The 27,285-nt window shown below is 47.1% G+C and overlaps 2 protein-coding genes across 2 annotated transcripts in view; both read left to right on the top strand.

Moving 5' to 3' along the window:
- Window positions 1-3,657: 3,657 nt before the first annotated feature.
- LOC143766685 (uncharacterized) lies at window positions 3,658-26,201 on the top strand. The gene is made up of 7 exons (XM_077254540.1): window positions 3,658-3,805; window positions 4,510-4,658; window positions 4,788-4,967; window positions 5,051-5,174; window positions 5,258-5,355; window positions 16,874-16,964; window positions 23,287-26,201. The coding sequence occupies exons 2-7, from the start codon at window positions 4,581-4,583 to the stop codon at window positions 24,960-24,962; spliced, it is 2,247 nt and encodes a 748-aa protein (XP_077110655.1). The 5' UTR covers window positions 3,658-3,805; window positions 4,510-4,580; the 3' UTR covers window positions 24,963-26,201.
- Window positions 3,685-27,285, top strand: part of LOC143768248 (gastrula zinc finger protein XlCGF66.1-like) — a 70,349-nt gene continuing 46,748 nt past the window's right edge. The window contains exon 1 of the mRNA XM_077256941.1: window positions 3,685-3,870. The gene's annotated coding sequence lies outside the window, so the exon portion shown is untranslated. The remainder of the gene's footprint in view (window positions 3,871-27,285) is intronic.

Below are 27,285 nucleotides of genomic sequence, written 5' to 3'. Positions count from 1 at the left end.
GTTTTTTTAACTTTTACGCTGGTAACCAGGGTAAACATCGGGTTACTAAGCGCGGCCCTGCGCTTAGTAACCCGATGTTTACCCTGGTTACCAGTGTAAAATATCGCTGGTATCGTCGCTTTTGCTGTCAAACACGGCGATACACGGCGACCTAGCGACCAAATAATGTGCAGACCTTCTAGCAGCGACCAGCAATTTCACAGCGGGATCCAGATCGCTGCTGCGTGTCAAATACAGCGATATCGCCATCCAGGTCGCTGCAACGTCACGGATTGCTGGCGATATCGCCTAGTGTGACGGTACCTTAAGTCTGCCCCTTGGGGAACCTGCAGCACAGCTCAATGGTTCCAGGCACAGAGCTGAGAAGGTAACCGCCCCCACACTCTTTTTGTGTTTTACCTCCTTACATAGTGTACACAGGGGGGTCTGCGACCAAAGCTGGGGGTATACGGGTGTATACAGAGTACACAGAAGGGTCTGTGACTGAAGCTGAGGGTATACAGAGTACACATAGGGGTCTGCGACTGAAGCTGGGGGTATACACCTGGTCAGTACACAGGACTCAATACAAATAGGGCTCCGCTCAGTACACGCCTGGATCTGCTCCGTACACACATGGCTCCACTCTGTCCACCTCGTACACACACGGCTCCGCTCCATCCACCTCATACACAAACGGCTCCGCTCCATCCACCTCATACACAAACGGCTCCGCTCCATAAACCTCGTACACACACGGCTCCACTCTGTCCACCTCGTACACACACGACTCCGCTCTGTCCACCTCGTACTCACACGGCTCCGCTCCGTCCACCTCGTACACACAGGGCTCCGCTCCGTCCACCTCGTACACACAGGGCTCCGCTCCGTCCACCTCGTACACACAGGGCTCTGCTCCGTCCACCTCGTACACACAGGGCTCTGCTCCGTCCACCTCGTACACACAGGGCTCCGCTCCGTCCACCTCGTACACACACGGCTCCGCTCCGTCCACCTCGTACACACACGGCTCCGCTCCGTCCACCTCGTACACACACGGCTCCGCTCCGTCCACCTCGTACACACACGGCTCCGCTCCGTCCACCTCGTACACACACGGCTCCGCTCCGTCCACCTCGTACACACACGGCTCCGCTCCGTCCACCTCGTACACACACGGCTCCGCTCCGTCCACCTCGTACACACAGGGCTCCGCTCCGTCCACCTCGCACACACAGGGCTCCGCTCCGTCCACCTCGTACACACAGGGCTCCGCTCCGTCCACCTCGTACACACAGGGCTCTGCTCCGTCCACCTCGTACACACAGGGCTCCGCTCCGTCCACCTCGTACACACACGGCTCCGCTCCGTCCACCTCGTACACACACGGCTCCGCTCCGTCCACCTCGTACACACACGGCTCAGCTCCGTCCACCTCGTACACACACGGCTCCGCTCCGTCCACCTCGTACACACACGGCTCCGCTCCGTCCACCTCGTACACACACGGCTCCGCTCCGTCCTCCTCGTACACACACGGCTCCGCTCCGTACACCTCGTACACACACGGCTCCGCTCCGCACACCTCGTACACACACGGCTCCGCTCCGTCCACCTCGTACACACACGGCTCCGCTCCGTACACCTCGCACACACACGGCTCCGCTCCGCACACCTCGTACACACACGGCTCCGCTCCGTACACCTCGTACACACACGGCTCCGCTCCGTACACCTTGTACACACACGGCTCCGCTCCGTACACCTCGTACACACACGGCTCCGCTCCGTACACCTCGTACACACACGGCTCCGCTCCGTCCACCTCGTACACACACGGCTCCGCTCCGTCCTCCTCGTACACACACGGCTCCGCTCCGTACACCTCGTACACACACGGCTCCGCTCCGTACACCTCGTACACACACGGCTCCGCTCCGTCCACCTCGTACACACACGGCTCCGCTCCGTCCACCTCGTACACACACGGCTCCGCTCCGTCCACCTCGTACACACAGGGCTCTGCTCCGTCCACCTCGTACACACAGGGCTCCGCTCCGTCCACCTCGTACACACACGGCTCCGCTCCGTCCACCTCGTACACACACGGCTCCGCTCCGTCCACCTCGTACACACACGGCTCCGCTCCGTCCACCTCGTACACACACGGCTCCGCTCCGTCCACCTCGTACACACACGGCTCCGCTCCGTCCACCTCGTACACACACGGCTCCGCTCCGTCCACCTCGTACACACACGGCTCCGCTCCGTCCACCTCGTACACACAGGGCTCCGCTCCGTCCACCTCGCACACACAGGGCTCCGCTCCGTCCACCTCGTACACACAGGGCTCCGCTCCGTCCACCTCGTACACACAGGGCTCTGCTCCGTCCACCTCGTACACACAGGGCTCCGCTCCGTCCACCTCGTACACACACGGCTCCGCTCCGTCCACCTCGTACACACACGGCTCCGCTCCGTCCACCTCGTACACACACGGCTCAGCTCCGTCCACCTCGTACACACACGGCTCCGCTCCGTCCACCTCGTACACACACGGCTCCGCTCCGTCCACCTCGTACACACACGGCTCCGCTCCGTCCTCCTCGTACACACACGGCTCCGCTCCGTACACCTCGTACACACACGGCTCCGCTCCGCACACCTCGTACACACACGGCTCCGCTCCGTCCACCTCGTACACACACGGCTCCGCTCCGTACACCTCGCACACACACGGCTCCGCTCCGCACACCTCGTACACACACGGCTCCGCTCCGTACACCTCGTACACACACGGCTCCGCTCCGTACACCTTGTACACACACGGCTCCGCTCCGTACACCTCGTACACACACGGCTCCGCTCCGTACACCTCGTACACACACGGCTCCGCTCCGTCCACCTCGTACACACACGGCTCCGCTCCGTCCTCCTCGTACACACACGGCTCCGCTCCGTACACCTCGTACACACACGGCTCCGCTCCGTACACCTCGTACACACACGGCTCCGCTCCGTCCACCTCGTACACACACGGCTCCGCTCCGTCCACCTCGTACACACACGGCTCCGCTCCGTCCACCTCGTACACACACGGCTCCGCTCCGTCCACCTCGTACACACACGGCTCCGCTCCGTCCTCCTCGTACACACACGGCTCCGCTCCGTACACCTCGTACACACACGGCTCCGCTCCGCACACCTCGTACACACACGGCTCCGCTCCGTCCACCTCGTACACACACGGCTCCGCTCCGTACACCTCGCACACACACGGCTCCGCTCCGCACACCTCGTACACACACGGCTCCGCTCCGTACACCTCGTACACACACGGCTCCGCTCCGTACACCTTGTACACACACGGCTCCGCTCCGTACACCTCGTACACACACGGCTCCGCTCCGTACACCTCGTACACACACGGCTCCGCTCCGTACACCTCGTACACACATGGCTCCGCTCCGTACACCTCGTACACACACGGCTCCGCTCCGTACACCTCGTACACACACGGCTCTGCTACATCCACACTGTAAACCCCTCCTGACCCCACACATAAACTTCCCCTCATCCAGCACCATGACAACCAGCACAGCAGAGTCCTGCATACACTGAGGCCCCTGATCATGTGACCCCTGACTCCTCCCCTCCTGTGACCTCATCACAGGTCCTGTGCGCACAGAGCAGCCGTAGAAATCTCAGGCCACGGTGGTCTCCCCCAACTTCTGCTCTTTCTCCTTCTTTTCTTGCAGGGGCCGCAGTGGATTTCATCCTGGATCCATAGAGCCGAGTAGAGGAGCGATGTTCCTTCAGTCTGAGGGTAATTGATGGTGATATTTGTCCAGCGGCCACTGTACCGAGTAAATCCCCCCAGGACTGTAGCAGGTAAAGACCCCAATATCCACCGGTGTCCCTTCTCATGGGGGAAAGTACCAAAGAAAACCATCCTATCCGGAGAAATAAACCCCGTACTTGGAGACATCGGCCTCAGATATCTCCGGTCTTGTTCTTACCGACAATCTCCTATAAAAGCCTCAAACTTCTGTGTGTGACTCAGAGCTGAGATCTAACGTGATAGAAGATTCCAGTGCGGGGAAGACGGGAAACCTCCATATAGAGGCCGGTGGGGATGGAGTCAGTGACCGACTCTGGACAGATCTGTTCCTAGAGCCGCAGTAGGAGATGGAGATGTCGTCCTCATCATGAAGTCGTTATTTCTCCTGTCACGTGTAATGAATATCTCCTGCAGTATTACTAATGCCGATTCCAGGGTCGGGAAATGAGACGAGAATTAGCGTTATGGAAGATGAGTCTATGAGGAACGTATTCAGCTGCCGACTCCGAGGAAGAAACTGCTTGTTGTCTGTGGCCTAAATATATAGGATTTATTAGTAGATGGAAAGAAGGAAACTAAATACTGTAAAATAATAAATCTCCTCATATGTTTCCCTTATTATCTCCAGTAATTGTATTATTACACAGGATTCTTATGATGTTACATCGGCTCATCATCTTCTCATTCAGGTCTCTACAATATCGGATCCTCTCAGTGAAGATCTTCTATATAAGAGAATTTCCTGATTTACCCATCAAGGATGGATATGGACAGAGACAAGATGGCGGAGAGGATATTACACCTCACCCTGGAAATCCTCTTCCGGCTTACTGGAGAGGTGAGAGATTCTGATGACGTCACATTACATCATTCTTATCTATGGGAATAACAGATGGACAGAACTGGAGAGGTGAGGACTCTGGAAATGTCTGTAGTGAGATTTATTAATGTGTCTCTCCATAACCAGGATTACACAGTGGTGAAGAAGACCTCTAGTGAGCGCTGTCAGGACCCTGTGTCTGAGGGATGGGGAAGACCCCTGAGCCCAATCACGGGGCCTCCACCTCACCCACTGATACATGAGGACATCAATGACCAGAAGATCCTAGAACTCACCTACAAGATGACTGAACTGCTGACTGGAGAGGTGACACTGCTGGGAATGCTGGGACATTATACAGTAACACTATGAAGGGAACGGGGGGATGACGGTATCATTGTATGTGTCAGGTTCCTATAAGGTGTCAGAATGTCGCTGTCTATTTCTCCATGGAGGAGTGGGAGTATTTAGAAGGACACAGAGATCTGTACAAGGACGTCATGATGGAGTCTCCTCAGCCCCTCACATCACCAGGTAATAGACAGGACTAAATACACACGGCCTATAATTATCTGTATGTAAAGAATGAATTCAGTCCCTGTATGTGTTTCCTCCAGATCTATCCAGTAAGAGGACAACCCCAGAGAGATGTCCCCGTCCTCTTCTTCCACATAACTGTAAACAGGAAGATCCCAATGTTCCTCAGGATCATCAGGTAGATGGAGAGAAGGTGTCATGAGATCTCCCTTAGGCCAATTTCACACTTCCGTTTATTTCCGATCCCGGAAAAAACAATACCGGAGATATCAGTGTCCGTGTGTGTAATACTTGCGGCACACGTGTGGCAACCGTGTACCGCCTCAGTACCACACAGTTTGCCGCCTGGGAAGAAGCGCTACTGTAAGCGCTGTTCCCCGGTGGCGGGTGCTGAAGACGGCTCTCATCGTTCTCCCCTGGTCTGCCGGCGAACGGCAGGAACTGAAGAGAATGATGAGTTATATTAAAGTCTGAATGATGACAGCAGGTGGGGGCTTTTGGGACTCTTACTCCCATCATCCGACACTTGCTGCCGCTAATAACAGTGGCAGCAGGAGCGGATGATCGGGGTATTCCTCAGCCGCCACTTGCGATATAATTAAATAAATTAATGAAAAACCCGGTGTGGGTTCCCCCTTATTTTCTTGAACCAACCAGGCAAAACTCACAGCTGGGGGCTGCAACTCTCAGCTGTCAGCTTCAGCAAGGCTGGTTATCAAGAATAGAGGGTGTGGAGATCTGAGGTTGTGGGTTATAAAAATCACCTAGGCAGGTTAACGATGCAACAAATTTTTCTCTAGTCACCTTCCACGACGGCATATGGAGGTTGTCTCTTTGCCCTAATGGGGAACAGGAAACACAGAGAGGTTAAAAGGACCTCCCACCTCCCACTTGCCAGTGTCTTTCCTGTTCCCCATGGGCCAGGGAGAGGTTTTCCATGTGCTGTAGTGACCGGCGGCTACGGTACCTTCTCAGGCTCTGCCTGTATAGCCGGGCAGCAGACGGTCGCTCTCAGCCTCCCTCTTTTCGCTGCTCCCGTCGTCCTGCTTGCAGGTGCCTCGGGACCCCCTCCCAGCCTTCCCGCGCCCCCACGAGAGCAAAGCAGGCCTGTGATCCCTGACCGGGCTCCTCCTGGAGCTGCCCGGCGTTCTCCTCCTCCATGCTGTCTGCTCGGCGTTCCGGAAGTGACGTCAGCGGCTCTCGCGCGTCACTTCCGGTTTCCCTATACACTGAGAAGCCGGTACTTCCGGGTTTCGCCGGCCGGCGTGTCGGACCTCAGAGCTCCCTCACTCGGATCCTGGAGGGGGAGGGGGATGACTAATCGCTGGAGGCAGGTGCTAGGACGGCGTCCATAAAAACCTGCTGAACCACCACTGAGGTAAGGCTATTTCCCCCCGTATGGATGGTTCTTTGTGCCCTGCGTCTGCGGAGCCCAGCGCCACCCCTGCCTCTGTGAGTGTTTGCAGGGATGGGATCCGGGAGGAGTGTAGTTAGGGGTTTGAAATCCTCACCCCTCTCTCCCTTTGTATATTTCAGGGAGAAAAACCTGCCCCTAACGGCGCCTATAGGAAGAAGTGCCCTGTCTGTTCCATTAAATGCCCTCCTAATTGGGATAAGAAACTCTGCCAGCCATGTACTGACAGAATAATTAAAGCTGAGCAGCCATCACTGTTGGATGAGATTCGCTCACTAGTAAAACAGGAGGTACAATCTTCCCTGGCAGCTTTTACACCCCCACCTCCACCTCCGCAGCCGCAACCTCATTCCCCGGCTAAGAAGAGGAAAATCCAGGTTGTTGAATCTGACTCTGATTCGGACCTCTCTCATGCCTCATCTGTTGGCTGGGAGGATCCGGTTTCACCTAAAGCTGAGGTCAGGAAATACCTTTTTTCCTCAGACTATATTGAGGATCTAGTCTGTGCTGTCCGTAACACCATGGGACTAGAAGAGGAACCTGTACCGCAGTCTATAGAGGATCAGATGTTTGGTGGTCTTTCATCAGAAAAGAGAGTGGGCTTCCCAGTTCATGCTAACATTGTCAGTATGATTAACCAGGAATGGGATCTACCTGAGAAGCGTCTCAGTACCCCTTCAGAAATGAAGCATAGATTTCCGCTAGAGGATGATCTTATTAAATTGAACATTCCCAAGGTCGATGTGCAGGTGGCTAGGGTCGCCAAGAGAACTGCGCTCCCCTTTGAGGATTCTTCGCAATTGAAGGATCCCATGGATAGGAAAATTGAAAGCCTCCTCAGGAAATCATGGGAAACTTCTACGTCCGTCCTTAAGGCTAACGTCGCCTCCACCTGTGTGGCTAGAGCCCTCTCCTGCTGGCTTGAGAAATTAGAAAATCATATATCTCAAGGTACCTCAAGAGGCGAGATATTGGATTCCCTCCCCATTCTGCATAAAGCTGCAGGGTTTTTGGCAGACACTTCTCTGGAATCTGTAAGAGTCGCCGCCAGATCCCTTGTACTTTCTAACTCTGCCAGAAGAGCTCTCTGGCTCAAGCTATGGAGTGGGGATATCACCTCTAAGGCTAAGCTCTGCGCCATACCCTTTAAAGGGGATTACGTTTTTGGTCCAGCCCTAGACGATATTCTCGATAAGGCTACTGACAAAAAGAAAGCGCTCCCGGAACAAAAGCAGCCCAGAAAATGTTTTTTTCGTGGCCCACGACCTCAGCCCTCTCAAACAAGAGGTAAAGGTAAAACCGGCAGGTGGAGCTACGCAAAGGGTAGGGGAAAAAATATTTTCATCCCGCAACAGCAGCATCAGCAGTCCCAACAGGACAAACAATGACTCCGACCCGGTGGGGGGAAGACTCTCGAAATATGTGGGTCAGTGGGAGAATATCACCAGTTCCCACTGGGTCCTCAACGTCATCAAGGAGGGCCTTTTAATAGAGTTAATTTCTCCCCCCCTCAGGGTCTAAAGATCACTACCCTTCCAACATCAAGGGATCGCAGTCTGTTGTCCTTGGGTCTCAAGGATCTTGTAAGATCAAATGTAATCTCCCCAGTCCCACAATCAGAATGGGCAAAGGGACATTACTCCCGACTTTTCCTGGTTCCCAAACCTTCAGGAGACGTCCGAATTATTATAAACTTAAAGGGTCTGAATCAGCATGTGAAATATCGCAAGTTCAAAATGGAGTCTGTAAGATCTGCGATCCCTCTGATAGAACATCACTCCTTTATGGCAACCATCGACCTCAAGGATGCGTATTTCCACATTCCTATTCACCCGAGACACAAAAAATATCTCAGGTTTGCGATACAGGGGAGTCATCGGGTGGAGCACTATCAGTTTGGAGTCCTTCCCTTCGGCATTTCATCAGCACCGAGGGTGTTCTCCAAAGTGATGGCAGAAGTAGTGTCATTCATCCGGAAACAAGGTGTTTGCATAGTGCCCTATCTGGACGATCTTCTGATAGTAGCTTCCACCGAGGTAACCCTGATATCCCATGTCTCTACCACCCTAGAGATTCTGAGTTCCCTAGGTTGGATTCCAAACCTAGAAAAATCTCAGCTTCAACCTGCAAAAACCAGGAGATTTCTGGGAGTAATTCTGGACTCAGCAAAACAAACGTCCTTCCTCCCAGACGATCACAGACTTCCCTTAGTAACAAAGATCAGGAAGTTCAAAGAGATGAGGTCTCCTACCCTACGAGAAGGAATGTCGCTGTTGGGCTCCATGACAGCCTGCATACAATCGGTAGCTTGGGCTCAAGCTCACTTAAGGACCCTCCAAGCCCACATTCTAGGCAATTGGGATGGTCGACCTGGTACTCTTACCAAGAGGATCCACACTCCGGGCAGAGTGAAAGCTTCCTTAACATGGTGGATGAATCCCAGGAACCTTCTGAGAGGTGTATGCTGGATTCAGTCCTCTCTAACCACGATCAAAACAGATGCCAGCAAGAGGGGCTGGGGAGCCATAGTAAACCACGTCCCCTATCAAGGTCATTGGAGCCAGTCGATCACCGAGAAATCGTCAAACTTCAGGGAGCTCAAAGCCGTGGAAGAGACCCTATTAGCAGCAAGTCATCAGATTTCTGGACAACATGTTCAGATATACTCGGACAACATGACCACGGTGGCTCATATCAGGCACCAGGGCAGTACAAGGACCCTCAGTCTAAAAAAGATCTCCGCTCGAATCTTTTCCTGGGCCGAAAAACATTTACTGTCCCTGACGGCAATCCACCTGAAGGGTACTACAAATATTCAGGCGGACTACCTAAGCCGCCAGGATATTCATCCTGGCGAATGGAGCCTGGATCTTCAAACATTCAACATGTTGGTACACAAATGGGGTCATCCAAACGTCGACCTCTTTGCCTCTCACCAGAACGAAAAAGTCAAAACCTTTTTTTCCTTGAACCCAAGAGGCAATCCCAGGGGGTTGGATGCTCTAACCCAAGACTGGCAGTTTCACCTGGCTTACGCGTTCCCGCCAATCCCAATTCTTGCCAAGGTTCTACGGAAGATACGTCTAGAAAGGACTCCGACTATTCTGATAGCTCCGTTGTGGCCCAAAAGAAGTTGGTTCAACTTAATTATCCAACTACAAGTGGATGGACCGGTGATGTTACCAATAAAGCACAATCTTCTTTCTCAGGGTCCCATTCTCCACTCAGACCCTCAGAAGTGGAGCTTGGCGGCGTGGTTGCTGAAGCCCAGGTATTAAGAGCTAAAGGACTATCAATCCCCGTCATAGCTACTCTCCAAAAATCGAGAAAACCGGTAACCAACGCCATCTACAATAAAATCTGGAAAAAGTTTTCTTCATTCTGTCTACCTAACCTTCCAGACCCTCTCAAGCCTAATATACCCATCATTTTGGATTTTTTACAAAAAGGCTTAGAAATAGGTCTCAGGCCCAGTACCCTCAAGGTCCAGGTCTCTGCACTTAGCTCGGTTTTTGACCAAGATTTAGCGGGTCATCGCTGGATTAAAAGGTTTATGACATCAGCTACTAGAATGAATCCTAGAAAACAGATCATAGTTCCCCCATGGGATCTCAATGTAGTACTCCAAGGTCTGACAGGTCCACCCTTTGAACCACTATCTTCTTGTTCTCCACAAAATCTAGCTTACAAAACTGTGTTTTTGGTAGCCATTACTTCAGCTAGAAGGATTGGTGAATTACAGGCCCTGTCTATACGAGAACCTTATCTTCTGGTAAGAGATGATTCAATTGTGCTTCGTCTTGATCCTTCCTTTCTTCCGAAGGTTATCTCTGACTTTCATCGTTCTCAAGAGATCTTCCTACCAACCTTTTGCCACAATCCAGCAAACTTGGAAGAAAGAAGATTCAGCACCTTGGATGTCCGGCGTATTCTTTTACAGTACTTGGACCAGACCCGTGCGCTTAGAATTGATCATAACCTATTTGTCCATCTCTCAGGACAAAACAAGGGGAAAAAGGTAGCCAAAAGTACCATCGCTAAATGGATTAAGAAAGCTATAACGGAAGCCTACCTCGCTCAAAACAAATTGCCTCCAGTAGGGATCAAAGCCCACTCAACCAGATCTACATCGGTTTCCTGGGCAGAAAGAGCAGGCGCATCTCCGGAGCAGATTTGCAGGGCAGCAACGTGGTCTTCACTCCATACCTTCTCTAAGCATTACAGACTAGACGTATTGTCCAATAAGGACTTAGCCTTCGGCCGTAAAGTACTCCAGGCCGTTGTCCCTCCCTAGTGCCAAATTAGTTGGTATTCCTCCATATGCCGTCGTGGAAGGTGACTAGAGAAAATAGAATTATTCTTACCGTTAATTCGGTTTCTAGGAACCTTCCACGACGGCACTAATTTCCCACCCAAAATATATATTCCTGGATTAGTTCTGGGATTTTGAAGGTAAACCAGTGCTATGGTCTCAGTTGCAAGTCACTGGCAAGTAGGAGGTGGGAGGTCCTTTTAACCTCTCTGTGTTTCCTGTTCCCCATTAGGGCAAAGAGACAACCTCCATATGCCGTCGTGGAAGGTTCCTAGAAACCGAATTAACGGTAAGAATAATTCTATTTTTTTTATTCCATACATCCATGGTTGTACAACAAATCCAGGTGGATGGCCAACATACAATGTCCTCAGTCCTCAAGTTCCCAATCTGAGATCGGTAGTTCCACTGGCTCCACACCAGGCAATGCCCACTGTCTCCCAACGTTTGGTTGGCCCACAGATTTTGCATCTCCAGCTGCTATAGTGCGCAGTCACAGCCTATGTTCCTCCAGACAATGGATATCCCAACTGTAGCTCATGGATACTCCTCCAGCCAACAATCTCCAAAGCTCCATAGATCATCCATCCATTCCAGCTTGGATCCTCTTCCATCGAAATCCCTCCAACAACTGCCTGATTCAACCCTATGTCTTTTTCTCCCACCCCCTTAAACATTTTCCTTTAGCTCACAGAACAAGGCATATTCCATCAGCCAGGACTGTATGTGAAACCTCCCGTGGTGATGGCTCCCCTGAGTCTACAATCCCCAACCACACAATGGGCCTAGGTTTGGGAGTACAATGGGAGCGAGACCTTGATACAAATGAGATTGAAAGTCTATCCTAAAGGTACCTTCACACTGAACAACTTAACAACGATAACGATCCGTGACGTTGCAGCGTCCTGGATAGCGATATCGTTGTGTTTGACACGAAGCAGCGATCAGGATCCTGCTGTGATATCTTTGGTCGGAGCTAGAAGGCCAGCACCTTATTTCGTCGCTGGATCACCCACTGACATCGCTGGATCGGTGTGTGTGACACCGATCCTGCGATGTCTTCACTGGTAACCAGGGTAAACATCGGGTTACTAAGCGCAGGGCCGCGCTTAGTAACCCGATATTTACCCTGGTTACCATTGTAAATGTAAAAAAAACAAACACTACATACTCACCTTCTGATGTCTGTCGCGTCCCCCGGCGTTCGCTTCCCTGCACTGTGTCAGCGCCGGCCGGCCGTAAAGCAGAGCACAGCGGTGACGTCACCGCTCTGCTTTAGGGCCGGCGCTTACACAGTGCAGGGATGCGGACGCCGGGGGACACGACAGACACCGGAATGTAAGTATGTAGTGTTTGTTGTTTTTAACATTTACACTGGTAACCAGGGTAAACATCGGGTTACTAAGCGCGGCCCTGCGCTTAGTAACCCGATGGTTACCCGGGGACTTCGGCATCGTTGGTCGCTGGAGAGCTGTCTGTGTGACAGCTCTCCAGCGACCACACAACGACAAAACAGCGACGCTGCAGCGATCGGCATCGTTGTCTATATCGCTGCAGCATCGCTTAATGTGACGGTACCTTTAGGTTCACATAAACTCTAGCCTGCTCGTCTTCCTCTGCTGACTGCCACTGAATAGAAACATTGATTCCTGAGCATGAACTGCTGAGCAAGAAAATCACTAATAAAACACATCAAGCAAATTTAACTATTAAAGTACAATGATATTGATGTCACCGGTGCTCCGTGCTGGAAAAAGTCTTTATGTCTTAGAGCTGTGGACTCCGCTCCACGTCCATTTGTCCTATATTCTTTAGTAAGCGGCCATATCCTCACACTGGGGTCCCCATGCTATGTTTGTTTTTAAATACTAAACATAGTGCGTCTCCAGCAGACATATCATTGAGACTCTCTGTTCTCGAACATACTGCAGACTCGCCGCCCGCCGAGACTTATCCGCAAGGCCTCTCACGTTCCAACTCAATATTTTAATGCGGCCCCCCATCATGTGACTCATCATCCTTCATAGTATCCTCATTCCCAAGTATGAGCTGTCTAATCCCTCCCACCCCCCCTGCCAACCCCCAACTTGCCCCCCTAACCCACCCAATACTCCACATTCTACCTCTTATCAAGAGTGGTGCTCCACCGCCCATTGCGAACACTCTCCCTTGCTTTGCCCTCTCCACTCGCCTCCCGCTGCCGTGACTATCAGAATTTCCCACACGTTGTTTTTTGTTTGTTTAAAAAAAAAAAAAAAACACAACAGAACATTCCAACTTATATAAACATGTAGAGAAACTACAAAACAAACTTGCAGTACCCCGCGTAACCCTCCTCCCCTAAACTTATTAACCGTTACTGCCCCCTCTGGCCAATCACTCAATATGGCCCAGCTCAGCCCTCAACAGTTGCTCATCCCTTTAGCAATTATGCTATTAAACGCAGATCCCTCCTCCAGCGACAGAGAAATAACTCCCATCCAGATCTCCCCGACTTGTCAATCGCCTTTTTCCTAAAGTTTTTTAGCATTAGTATCAATCCACTGGGTAGCGTCCTCTGGAGTCAGGAAAAAATGGGTTTTATCAAAAGCCACCACTCTCAACTTTGCAGGAAACAGCATAGGGTATTGCACTCCCAGCTCCCTCAGTCGTCTCTTGACTCCAGTGAACTTCATTCTCTGTTTCTGAACCCCAGCAGAATAATCCAGGTAAATAGCAATCTTTTGACCTCCATTTCTCTAGCCTTCCTGAGGATAATGTCTCTGTCCCTGTAGTTCAGTATTTTGGCAAGCATGGTACCAGGATTCGCTCCTGGGGCAGGGGGCTGCGGCGGGACCCTATGAGCTCTCTCAACAGCAAAAACTTTTGTCAGCACTGTGCCCCCAATTTTCTCCATCAGCCAGCTTTCAATAAACTCTGTGGGGTTTCTCCCCTCAGTTTTTTCAGGCAGACCCACTATACGTATTTTATTCCTTCTGGATCTGTTTTCCAGATCCTCATTTTTGGCAGCGAGCTCTGACATTGCTTGGGCGAACTTTTTCTCCACTTTTTGCAGTTTTACTATATGGTCTTCTGCTGTGCTCACCCTCTCTTCCACTACTCCCATACGTCTGTCCATCTTTTGCAGGGTTGCATTTATCTGTGCTGTTTCCCCTTTTACCTCCTGCATCTGAAGGGTCAGAGTATTTAGGGACTGCTTGCATGAGGAGACCAACGCAAAAACATCCCTGAGGGTCGGCTCATCTTCCTGTATCAAATCTTCAGGTCCCCCTTTTGCCCACGCCATGCTGCTTTTCTCCCTCCCCTTCTGTACCTCATGCTTTGCAGCCAAGACCGCATCCTCCTCCTCCTCCATACCCGCTCCGGTTCCTTTCTCTGCCCCCTCGGCAGCATCCACTCTGGCATACTGCTGAAGCTTCGCCGCCACCTCCACACACCTCTGACACGCGGCGTTCTCCTTGTCAGCGTCTTCTGGCATCGGCGCCATCTTGGCTGGCTCCTGCATCACCAGCACCCGCATCCTTCTGCCGCTGCCTGGTCATTGCCTCCAATGCCGGGTCCACCGCTCAGCACCGCTTTGCTCCCCTGACCCTCAGCCAGCCGGTATGTGGCAGAAAAGTCCGGTCAGCAACGTCTGCACAGGATAATTAGCCCTTTAGCAGCGGGAGCGCTCTTCCATGAGTCCGCTCACATGGCCAGCTAGGACACGCCCCCTCATTTATTAATCTCAATTAAACCATAGTTACGGCATCGTCTAATTCCACCGAAGCCCTCGATCTATAATAAAAGTAAAATAAAAAAACAACAATATACCATACCTGTCCCTCGTTCTGTACCACGCTGTAATCCATGTCTGGGGGCTAAATAGTTTGCAAGCTGGATGGTGCTAAGATGCGACCGTCCAGGCTGAAAACCACTGGTGAATGAGCTGCTGCGAGCGCAGCCTCAGTGACAAGCGGCGAAATCATCACTAGCATTTTCCCACGGTACTGAGGTCACCACAGTTCAGCCCGGCCTCGATGATGTCACCGCTGGCAAATGATGCTGCGCTTTCATCAGCTCATTCATCAGTGGTTCTCAACCTGGACGGTCGCATCTTGGCACCGTCCAGGTTGAAAATTAATTATCCCCCAGACATGGATTACGGCGTGGAACAGAATGACAGACAGGTATGGTATATTGTTGTTTTGTTATTTTATTTTTATTATAGGAGATCGAGGGCTTCAGTGGAATTAGGCGAGGTCGTAAGTATGGTATTGAGAATATTAAAGGAGTCAGTCTTTTTTTTAATTAAAGGACTTTATTCTGGCTGTGTCTTTATTTACCATATAACTATAGGATTAGTAATGGAGAGATGTCTTAGACACTTCTCAATTACTATCCTGTGGGCTTGATATTACCTGACAATATAAAGATGAAATCAACCCCTCAAATATTAACCCCACTTGCCACCGCTACAGGGCAAGTGGGAGGAGTTGGGCAAAGCGCCAAAATTGACACATCTAATAGATGCACCTTTTCTAGGCAGCTGCAGGCTGCTGTTTTTAGGCTGGGGGGTCAATATCCATGACTTCTTACCAGCCTGAGAAAACCAGCCCCAAGCTGTGAGCTTTAGCAAGGCTGGTTGTCAAAAATGGGGGGGACCCCACACCATTTTTTTTAAATTATATATTTAAATAATTTTAAAAAATAGCGTGGGTACCCCTCTATTCTTGATAGCCAACCTTGCTGAAGCTGACAGCTGAGGGTTGCAGCCCCCAGCTGTGAGGTTTTCCTGGTTGGTTCAAGAAAATAGGGGGGAACCCACACCGGGGTTTTCATTCATTTATTTCGATATATTGCAGGCGGCGGGTGATGAATACCCTGATCATCCGCTCCTGCTGTCACTGTTATTAGCGGCACCGACCGCCGTCAGAGCAGGGGAGAATGATGAGAGCCGTCTTCAGCACCTGCCGCCGGTAAACAGCTCTTACTGTAGCTCTTCTTTCACGGTGCTGATGCGTGTCGCACGGAAGACATCAATGTGTGTTCTCCATGTGCACGTGTGCAGTACGTTTTGCCGTCCGTGCTGACGGTAAAAAACGGACATGACTACGTGCGGGACACACGGTCCATGGAAACACACTGACGTGCACAGACCCATTCATTTGAGTGGGTGTACATGTGTACGTGTCTCCGGTACGTGTGAAAACTGTCACCTCACATACCATGAACGTGTGAAAGAGGTTTTATGATGTTGTGGTAGTTCACTCACGTGGTGGCACACTGAGGTAGGAAAAATGGGAACACCGTCTCTTTAAATCATCGTTGATGTATTGTAAGGCAGCATAAACCAACTTGTGGGGAAAACAAACTCCGCCTTCTTGGCTAAAACAAGAACGAAACGATAAAAGAAAACAAAATGCTGCAGCACAGTCCGTATGTTGTGGGTGGCCCCCCGCTCTGGAGCAGGACAGGTTCAGTCTGTACTCGATGAGCCAAAAAGCCTCTGGAGTCCTCTCTCCAGGCTAGCTGAGCCCAGACTGCCTGTAGAGCTCGGTTATTTCACCCCAAGCCTGTAACTTCCCCATCATGTGATTGATCACATGATCATGTCCTCATGCAGGTCCTGGCAGGTCTGCCAGGGGAGATAAAGTGGACCTTCTCCCACCCGCTCTGTGAAGGTCCACATAAAACCAGCCCTGTTTATGCAACTTAACCCTCACAACACGTAGTGTGCTGGAGAACAATGCTCTGGTTTCACACCACTGACGCCGTTAAGCGCAGTGACACATATCTCCCCTCTATCACCTTACCAGTGACTGTCACAATGTGTAGACGGCTGTGAAGGTCTTGTGTTCAGTGTTGTTTTATCCCCCAGTATTATATGTTTTATACTTGTGTAATGAGAACGGTGGAGATGGCAGGATTAGAGCTGATCATAGATGTGACTTCTCCATCTGTCTGTGACTCTTACAATATTTGTTACAGGGAGAAGATCTGACCCATATTAATACTACAGAGACATATGTGAGGGGTGATGAGCGGTGTAAAGAGGAGATTCCTACATATGACTACCCAGGTGAGTAGTGACCACTAAATGCAGAGAAGTCACAGATTCTTCTCAGTCTCCGGCTGTGGCTGCTTTATCGGTGGTGTAGTCCGGCAGTATCACAATCGTGTGATCACCATTTTGCCTCAAGACCACAACATTCTCCTCCACCCAAAACTGTCCAAGTGGCTTTGGGCATTGAAAGCACTTTTCTATAGAACTTACAACCTGGAGGATCCAACTACCCCCTGAGATTAGAAGACGCTGACCATTACCTGCCCAGATCTGTAAACTACAAAGGCAAATGGCAGCGTACGTAGAATGTGCTGACAAGTTAGAAAAATATTATGGTGAGCCTTTTAGAGAAAACGGAGGGTAATGATGCTGTTGGCTTCCAAAATCCCTGATGTGGGAAGAAGGAAAAAATCAGGGCTTAGAAAAGTGCTGCCAAGTGCTGAGCCATAAAGTTGGGCATCAAAACAAATGAACGTAAAAAAAAAAACAACAAACTTTTCATTTTAATATTCTACCCATTTCCGATGTGAACCAGCTCCTTCCTCAGGCTTATACAAATGATACATTGTGGAGGTTTTATATCCTCCAGAACGGCATCACTGATCCAATTGCTTAATTCATTAATTAAACCGCGCCTATGCTGAAGTTTTTTGTGTTAAAACCTTTCATCGCATACAATACAAATAGATGATGTAAAATGCATATTGGATGCACAATAAAATCCATATAAAGAACAATATATGTACATAGAAAATCCTCCGGTATAAGTGTGGATAGTTTAAAAATCCAATAGGATTCTCTAGTCACAAGTCTTTGGGACGTATTAGACACATGTTCTGATATTTGTTCTAATATATTGAGTCTTAAACTGGTGGGATCTCGTTTATATTCTAAAACAAACCTAAACAGACAGATTACACCTTCCCTAATATTCTGTCTCTGGCTGGTCATCCTATTATGGATCACTTGGGTCATTTTTAGATCCCTGATATTGGATGAATCTCCCTTCTCTCCTTCTGTGCTGCTGAATGTGATCATATGGTCCCTACAAGACCAGGTCCAGTCTTTCTGGCCAAACTTCGCTTTTATGATTGACAACAGTAAATGTGCAGTGAGGCCAAGTGTGAATTTCTGTACAATAACAGCAGAGTTTCCTTTTAATGTACACTCTGCACCCCATCTTGACTGATAAAAACAGGAATGTAGTAATTTTTGCAAATTTATTAAAAAAGAAAAACTGAAATATCACATGGTCATAAGTATTCAGACCCTTTGCCCAGTATTGAGTTTAAGCACCTTTAGAGCTACTGCAGCCATGAGTCTTCTTGGGAATGATGCAACAAGTTTTTCACCCCTGGATTTGGGGATCCTCTGCCATTCTTCCTTGCAGATCCTCTCCATTTCCATCAGGTTGGATGGTGAACGTTGGTGGACAGCCATTTTCAGGTCTTTCCAGAGATGCTCAATTGGGTCTAGGTCAGGGCTCTGGCTGGGCCAGTCAAGAATGGTCACAGAGGTGTTCTGAAGCCACTCCTTTGTTATTTTACCTGTATGCTTAGGGTCAATGTCTTGTTGGAAGGTGAACCAAACCAAGTCTGAGGTGCAGAGCACTCTGAAAGTGGTTTTCATCCAGGATATCTCTGCACTTGGCCGCATTCATGTTTCCTTCAATGACAACCAGTCGTCCTGTCCCTACAGCTGAAAAACACCCCCATAACATGATGCTGCCACCATCATGTTTCACTGTTGGGATTGTATTGGGCAGGTGATGAGCGGTGCCTGGTTTTCGCCACACATACCGCTTAGAATTATCACTAAAAAGGTCCATCTTTGTCTCATCAGACCAGAGAATCTTATTTCTCATAGTCTGGGAGTCCTTCATGTGTTTTTTTTAGCAATAGTTTCCTATGGAGACTATTGAAGCATGCCAAAAGTAAAACAAAAAAAGTTTTTAAAAATATAAAAATTATAAAAATTCAAATCAGCCCCCTTTCTCCCATTCAAAATAAAACAATAAAAATAAAATCAAACATACACATATTTGGCGCCACTGCGTTCAGAATCGCCTGATCTATAAAAACAAAAGGATTAATCTGATTGCTAAATGACAAAAAGTCAAAACGCCAGAATTATGTTTTTTTGGTCGCCGTGACATTGCATTAAAATGCAACAATGGGCGATCAAAAGATCGTATCTGCACCAACATGGTGTCATTAAAAACGTCAGCTCGGCGCGCAAAAAAAAAATGCCCTCACCCAACCCAAGATCACGAAAAATGAGACACTACGGGTATCGGAAAATGGCGCAAATTTTATTTTTTAACAAAGTTTTTTTAGATAAAAATGAACCTAGACATGTTTGTTGTGTATGAACTCGTAATGACCTGGAGAATTATAATGGCAGGTCAGTTTAGTGAATGTAGCAAAAAAAAACAAAAAATAACAAGTGTGAGATTGCACTTTTATTTTTTAAATTTCACCGCACTTGGAATTTTTTCCCGTTTTCTAGTACACAACATGGTAAAATCAATGGTGTCATTCAAAAGTACAACTCGTCCTGCAAAAACAAGTCCTCACATGGCCATATTGATGGAAAAATAAAAAAGTTATGTCTCTGAGAAGAAGGGGAGTGAAAAACGAAAACGCAAAACTGAAAAAGGCTTCGGGTTTTAATTAAACCCAGCTGGCCTCCAATGAAGGCGTAGAACCATCTCAAGGAGGATCACAAGGAAATGGACAGCATGTGACTTATATATGAGTGTCTGAGCAAAGGGTCTGAATACTTATGACCATGTGATACTTCAGTTTTTCTTTTACATTAAATTTGCAAAAATTTCTACATTTCTGTTTTGTTTTCAGTCAAGATGGGGTGCAGAGTGTACATTAAGGAGAAAAATGAACTTTTTTGAATTTACCAAATGGCTGCAATGAAACAGAGTGAAAAATGTAAAGGGGTCTGAATACTTTCTGTACCCACTGTACATTTATTCACGCCTGCAGGAGATGTGTTGGCTCGAGCCCTGGTTTCATGGATTCACTCCACGTCATAAATTCCATTATGTTTTCAATCCTAAATACCGTATATACTCGAGTATAAGCCGAGAATTTCAGCCCATTTTTTTTTAGGCTGAAATTGCCCCTCTGAGCTTATACTCGAGTCATACCCAGGGGTCGGCAGGGGAAGTGGAGTGGCAGTACCATGTGACCGCTCACTACAGGAAGAAGCTGCCGGCGTCGGGAAACAGATGTGCAGGGACCGCGCCAGGAGCAGGTGAGTATAAGCAGTGCGCGATGTTCTCCTGCTCCCCGTTCCACCGTCGCCAGCCGCCGCTACGTTCCCCGTCCACTGCACTGATGCTCAGGTCAGAGGGCGCGGTGACGCTATTAGTGCACGCCGCCCTCTGCCTGAGCAGCGGTGGAACGCGGAGGTGAATATAGTAAGTGCCGGGGGCCTGAGCGACGAGAGGTATGTGATTTTTTTTTTTTATCGCAGTAACAGCATATGGGGCAAATGACTTTATGGAGCATCTTATGGGGCCATAATCGGCATTTTTGGAGCATTACATGGGGCAAATGACTATATGGAGCATCTTATGGGGCCATAATCAGCATTTATGGAGAATTACATGGGGCAAATGACTGTATGGAGCATCTTATGGGGCCATAATCGGCATTTATGGAGAATTACATGGGGCAAATGACTATATGGAGCATCTTATGGGGCCATAATCAGCATTTATGGAGCATTATATGGGGCAAATGACTATATGGAGCATCTTATGGGGCCATAATCAGCATTTGTGGAGCATTATATGGGGCAAATGTCTGTATGGAGCTTCTTATGGGGCCATAATCAGCATTTGTGCAGCATTATATGGGGCATATTTTGTATGGAGCATCTTATGGGGCCCATCATGAACTGTATGGAGCATTATATGGGGCTCCCGATTCAATATGGATATTCAAAAACACTTAACCTACTGATATCTCAATTCATTTTACTTTTATTGGTATCTATTTTTATTTTTGACATTTACCGGTAGCTGCTGCATTTTCCACCCTAGGCTTATACTCGAGTCATTCAGTTTTCCCAGTTTTTGTGGCAAGATTAGGGGTCTCGGCTTATACTCGGGTCGACTTATACTCGAGTATATACGTTAATTCGGATTGTGCAGTAATCTCTCCTGAAATGGGGGCGCTAATACTTTCTCTACTCTTCTGGTCAGGACTCATAGTAGCTCCAGTAGTCCACCATAAATGAGTGCAACTCCGGTATAGTGTTGGAGTTCTCCCCTCATAGATATGTTGTTGTTGAGGATGTAACTTTTTTTTTTTTTATACATGTTCATTCTGCATGATAGTTTGAATGTGGTGGGATCGGCCTGCCTCACTTATCTGAGTCTGTAACTCCCTGTCAGTGTTTAGAAAAAGGTTTCAGTTACCAAATACCTGAGATCTAAATCTAAGATCCCTCAGCTCTGCACTATTATAAAAAGTTCTATTTAAATGTCTAATATTTCTTCTTGACATTTATCTGACAGAAAATATCGGTCCTTACGATAGTTTATATTGCTTAGAGCCACAGAGTCCCATACTCCAATTACTCCAGAGAAGTTTCACCATTGCTCTTTTTTTTTTTTTCCTGAGGATGATTGTTCAGCTTGATCATTTCAGTAGATGTGTTATTGTCTATAGTCACAATTTTGCCCATTACCCTTTAACTTCTTTAACCCCTCTACATGGATTTGGACTTACACAGACACCCCTAGGCTTGAAGCCCAGTGTTACCTACTGTTCTGTGGAGTAAGATGGGAAGAAGAATAGACGGATAACCGTGTCAGAACCAAGAGGCCAGAGAAAATACTAACTCAGGAGACATAGGAGTAGTCAGTAAACAGGCCGGGGTCACAATAGGAAACAAATACACAAGCCGGGAGCTGAGCACAGAGGACTGAACTAGAGGAGATCAAGGCTGTATCTGGCAGATTCCGGCAATATGCTTCAAGCTGTAGTAAGGTGTGGTGCTTTTGAAGTCCAATTCTGATTGCCCAAGGTGTTCTCAATCTCAGATGGACATATTGCATGTGCTTTGGCATTGTCCCAGATTGTCCTCCTATTGGGTTGTAGTGTTGAACTGCATTGGAGTGGTGTATGGGTACGTTATTCCTAGGGATCCATTGATATGTATATTAGGGTATGTGGAGGAAATATTAACTGACAATACGACTAAAATTGTAATTGCAAGATTATTGTTTGCTGCAAGGAAACTAATTGCAAAATATTGGGTTAGGGAGGAGCCTCCGTCCAGACGTGAATTCATTGCTCAAACGAACCACATACTTGAGCTTGAGAAAAGCATTTACACCGGGATGGACAAGCTGAATTTCTTCCATAAATTATGGCATCCGTGGTTGGATAGGATTAATTAATATACCAGTATATAGTATTATAGAGTACAACTTATGGTAAACTGGAACTCTGTTTGATATTGTCAACTATGGACAAATTGTTTGCTCCTGATATAGTCTCCATCGGGGGGTTAATTTACTGTAAAACAAAATGAGTATGAATGAACATGTGATCTGTTTCAAATCTTGTTAACGTTGATACAAATTTATCTGATTAAAAAATGTTTGGTGCTTTCCAATTGGCTAAAACAGGGAAGAGATTACTGCAGCTGAATACACACACCCATACTGCCAGACTGGATGGTACTACAGATACCAGGCACCCTAATCTTAGTGGCTGGGAAGAGCCTGCACTGCCAAGAGCTTCTGGTTCCAACCCCACCTCTGTTACCAGCATCGCCTGCAGAATTAGTAAGCCGCGTCTGGTGTCCGAAGCAGATGTTGCAGGAGCAGATCGCAGAGGAGATGGGGCACACCATTTGCAGAATCCCTAATATGACAAAATTGCAGAAAACCAGATCTGATGAAATCCCTATAAAGTGACTCCATTTTGTAAATTATAACCCTCAATAAATTAATCTATAGAAATAGTGACTATTTTGACTGCACTGCAGTTTCCACGCGCAGTGGATGTTGGAAAGTGAAAATTGCAAATATCCCAAGTTATTACCCAACACATAGTGCCCAGATTGTGCTCCAGGAGATACACAGGCCGTAAAATAAGTAGTTTCTTCTCACTATATTAATGCCAAAACCATGGATGCTTAATGTGGTTTTGAGCACAGTCTAGTAAACTATAATCTGTCATTGTCTTGGTGAATAATTTTGCATAACTTGCCATTTTTACAGACCGTTTAAGTAGAAATGTTCAAAAATATAGAATTCAAGGATATTTTATTCTAAAATAATAATTGGTTTTATTCTTGGCAGATGACCGTACCAGGAGATCAGCAGGACAGCCGACATCTTCAATGTTTAAATCAGATAATCTTGAGATCCCACAGGATACAGTTGAAGTGAATGCCATTACTCCAAATATACCATCATCCCTTCACAGCAAAGGTCTGTCATCTGATCATTTGGAACAGGTCCTGTCTTCTGATTCATTACCTAGTACTAATGAAAATCAAAGTCACAAAATAAGCATTAAAAATCAAACTGCTCCTAAAGCAATGAAGACATTTTCATTTTCAGAATATGGAAATAGTTTTCCCCTAGAAAAGTCATTTCTAAAGCAACAAAAACTTCACAAAGCAGACAATAGATTTTCTTGTTCCAAGTGTGGGAGATATTTTAACCAGAAATCAGATTTTGTCAGTCACCAGAGAATTCACACAGGGAAGAAGCCTTTTTTCTGTTCAGAATGTGGGAAATGTTTTACCAGGAAAGCGAATCTTGTTATCCACCAGAAAACCCACACAGGGGAGAAGCCTTTTTCCTGTTCAGAATGTGGGAAATGTTTTACCAGGAAAGCGAATCTTGTTATCCACCAGAAAACCCACACAGGGGAGAAGCCTTTTTCCTGTTCAGAATGTGGGAAATGTTTTCTATATAAATCATTTCTTATCAGTCATCATAGATCTCACACAGGGGAGAAGCCTTTTTCCTGTTCAGAATGTGGGAAATGTTTTAACCAGAAATCGAATCTTGTTAGCCACCAGAAAACCCACACAGGGGAGAAGCCTTTTTCCTGTTCAGAATGTGGGAAATGTTTTCTAGATAAATTAGGTCTTATCAGACATCATAGATCTCACACAGGGGAGAAGCCTTTTTCCTGTTCAGAATGTGGGAAATGTTTTAACCAGAAATCGAATCTTGTTAGCCACCAGAAAACCCACACAGGGGAGAAGCCTTTTTCCTGTTCAGAATGTGGGAAATGTTTTCTAGATAAATTAGGTCTTATCAGACATCATAGATCTCACACAGGAGAGAAGCCTTTTTCCTGTTCAGAATGTGGGAAATGTTTTCTAGATAAATCAGGTCTTATCAGACATCATAGATCTCACACAGCAGAGAAGCCTTTTTCCTGTTCAGAATGTGGGAAATGTTTTCTAGATAAATCAGGTCTTATCAGACATCATAGATCTCACACAGGGGAGAAGCCTTTTTCCTGTTCAGAATGTGGGAAATGTTTTCTAGATAAATCATTTCTTATCAGACATCATAGATCTCACACAGCAGAGAAGCCTTTTTCCTGTTCAGAATGTGGGAAATGTTTTACCAGGAAAGCGAATCTTGTTAGTCACCAGAAAACCCACACAGGGGAGAAGCCTTTTTCCTGTTCAGAATGTGGGAAATGTTTTCTAGATAAATCATTTCTTGCCAGTCATCATAGATCTCACACAAGGGAGAAGCCTTTTTCCTGTTCAGAATGTGGGAAATGTTTTACCAGGAAAGCGGAACTTGTTAGCCACCAGAAAACCCACACAGGGGAGAAGCCTTTTTCCTGTTCAGAATGTGGGAAATGTTTTAACCAGAAATCGAATCTTGTTAGACACCAGAAAACCCACACAGGGGAAAAGCCTTTTTCCTGTTTAGAATGTGGGAAATGTTTTAACCTCAAAGCGAATCTTGTTAGCCACCAGAAAACCCACACAGGGGAGTAGCCTTTTTCCTGTTCAGAATGTGGGAAATGTTTTGTGAAGAAAAGCCACCAAAGAATTCACACAAGGAAGAAGTTTTTTTTAAGTTCCTAATTGTTTTTACATAGTCACATACAAGTGCTTCTAACTAAATTAGAATATTATCAAAAAGTTAATTTATTTCAGTTCTTCAATGCAAAAAAATGAAACTCTTATATTAGAGTCATTACAGAGTGATCTATCTCAAGCGTTTATTTCTGTTGATGACTATATCCTACAGCCAATGAAAACCCAAAAGTCATTATGTCATAAATTAGAATAAAAACACCTGCTGTGGCTTCCTAAACATTTAAAAAAGGTTCCTTAGTCTGTTTCAGTAGGCTCCACAATCATGAGGAAGACTGCTCACTGGACAGATGTCTAGAAGGCAGTCATTGACCCACTCCAGAAGGAGGGTAAGCCACTGTAAAATATTAGTATTTCAATAATAAAAAAATATGGATTACTTAACATATGCAGGTTCTAACTAGCAAATAGATACTCTGTATATTGAGGGACTGAGTTATTCTGAGGATTTTGGCCGATACATCTGTTCTCTGTCAGAACTATGGGTCTTTTGTCAGAACTGTCAATATGTGGCTATTTGGAGATAGTAAATGGTTCTTAAAGATCACAGGCTATATGCTTAAGCATTTCAAAATGAGGTAATGTACAAATAACTAATATGCATATTCCGCAAGTTGCTGGTGTTCTTCTAATATGGTAGAAGCTATGAACATAGCGGCAGATCATCGTATGTTGTTATGAGACAGGAAAAATAGAAACCAATGTAAGTCTATGGGTCAAAATAGTATATAAGCCGACCTAACTCTTGTTCAGGAGATCTCTCATACTTTACGAATCTCCAACCCGGACCACATCAACTTCAAGACCATATGTAAGAACCACTGAATGCTTGTTTTCTCTTTTATAATCTAATACTTATTTTTGGGTGCTATAAACTTACTTTTCTTCATTTATGTAATCACTTTTTGAATAAACATTAAACAAGATTTGTTTTATCCACACAATTCAATATTGCGTTCCTTTCTATCCTCACCGTGCTCTTACTTAAAAAAAAAAACAAACATTTTGGGGAGCCCAGCCAAATCTGATTTTTGTGCTATTTTGGGTGGATTCCTTTTGATTGCACACAGGGGGAGGAGAGCTCTGCTAAACACCTGTTGTTCAAGGTGCAGGAATTCCACTATTTCACGTCACAAGGATCAGACAGAGCCTACAGAGGAGTGAAGATTTGTGTCTCCAACCATAAAGAGCTGCGTGTGTCCCATACAGGCGGAGGTCTGAGGAGTCAGTAAAGGTACGGAGGACCATCCATTGACGGTTGGATCAATCCACTAGCGGCAAAGACATTCCATAGGTGAGAAAATGGATTTTATTCATGATTATTCTAAGAAAAGTAATATGGAGTTTAAGTTTGTTCATTGCCATACAGATTCACAATTATGGTCCAGTTTGTATAGCCAATGTGAAGCAGAGAATCTTAGGATTGATCAGAGGTTTTTCTCAGCAAAACAAGTTACAGAGAAAGCTTCAAAATGTCATGCACATGGTCCGAGTGTACAATAATTTAGTCTTTGAGAAAACTGAAACACAAATACATAAAGCATGTACTATCACACAAGACATTGGTCATACTGACACCCAAGGTAACACCCAAGAGTCTGACGGGGATTACTTCGATTGTCCAAATTGTTTGATATTGTCAGAACATAATGAACAATTGGAAGATCAAATTGATGCTCGAGCAGAATTATTGTCCAAATTGCACCAAGATATAAAAAAGGCTTCTGTTGTTACACGATCAACAAACAGGAAGACAATGCCGCCGCAAAATTTGTACCAGACACACAAAATCCAGATGTTTCAGTAGAAGATTTACAAGCAGATGAACTACAACAGAAAAAATTCCATGACAGAGCAGCACAAATTAATCTGAAAATACACGATCAGTTAATGAAAATTGTAAGACATTCCAAACTTCAATGACAAGATGGATGCCTTTTATAGTGCGGACATTTTTGAATCAAACACAGATAAGTTCAATCTTAACCCCTCTGTGACCTTAGACGTACTATCCCGTCGAGGTGACCTGGGCCTATCTGACCCTCGACGGGATAGTACGTCATAGCCGATCGGCCGCGCTCACGGGGGGAGCGCGGCCGATCGCGGCCGGGTGTCAGCTGACTATCGCAGCTGACATCCGGCACTATGTGCCAGGAGCGGTCACGGACCGCCCCCGGCACATTAACCCCCGGCACACCGCGATCAAACATGATCGCGATGT

This window comes from Ranitomeya variabilis, chromosome 4, assembly GCF_051348905.1.
Source record: "Ranitomeya variabilis isolate aRanVar5 chromosome 4, aRanVar5.hap1, whole genome shotgun sequence".
NCBI lineage: Eukaryota > Metazoa > Chordata > Amphibia > Anura > Dendrobatidae > Ranitomeya > Ranitomeya variabilis.
The sequence above is the reverse complement of the archived record's forward strand: the minus strand, read 5'-3'. Positions and strand labels throughout refer to the sequence as shown.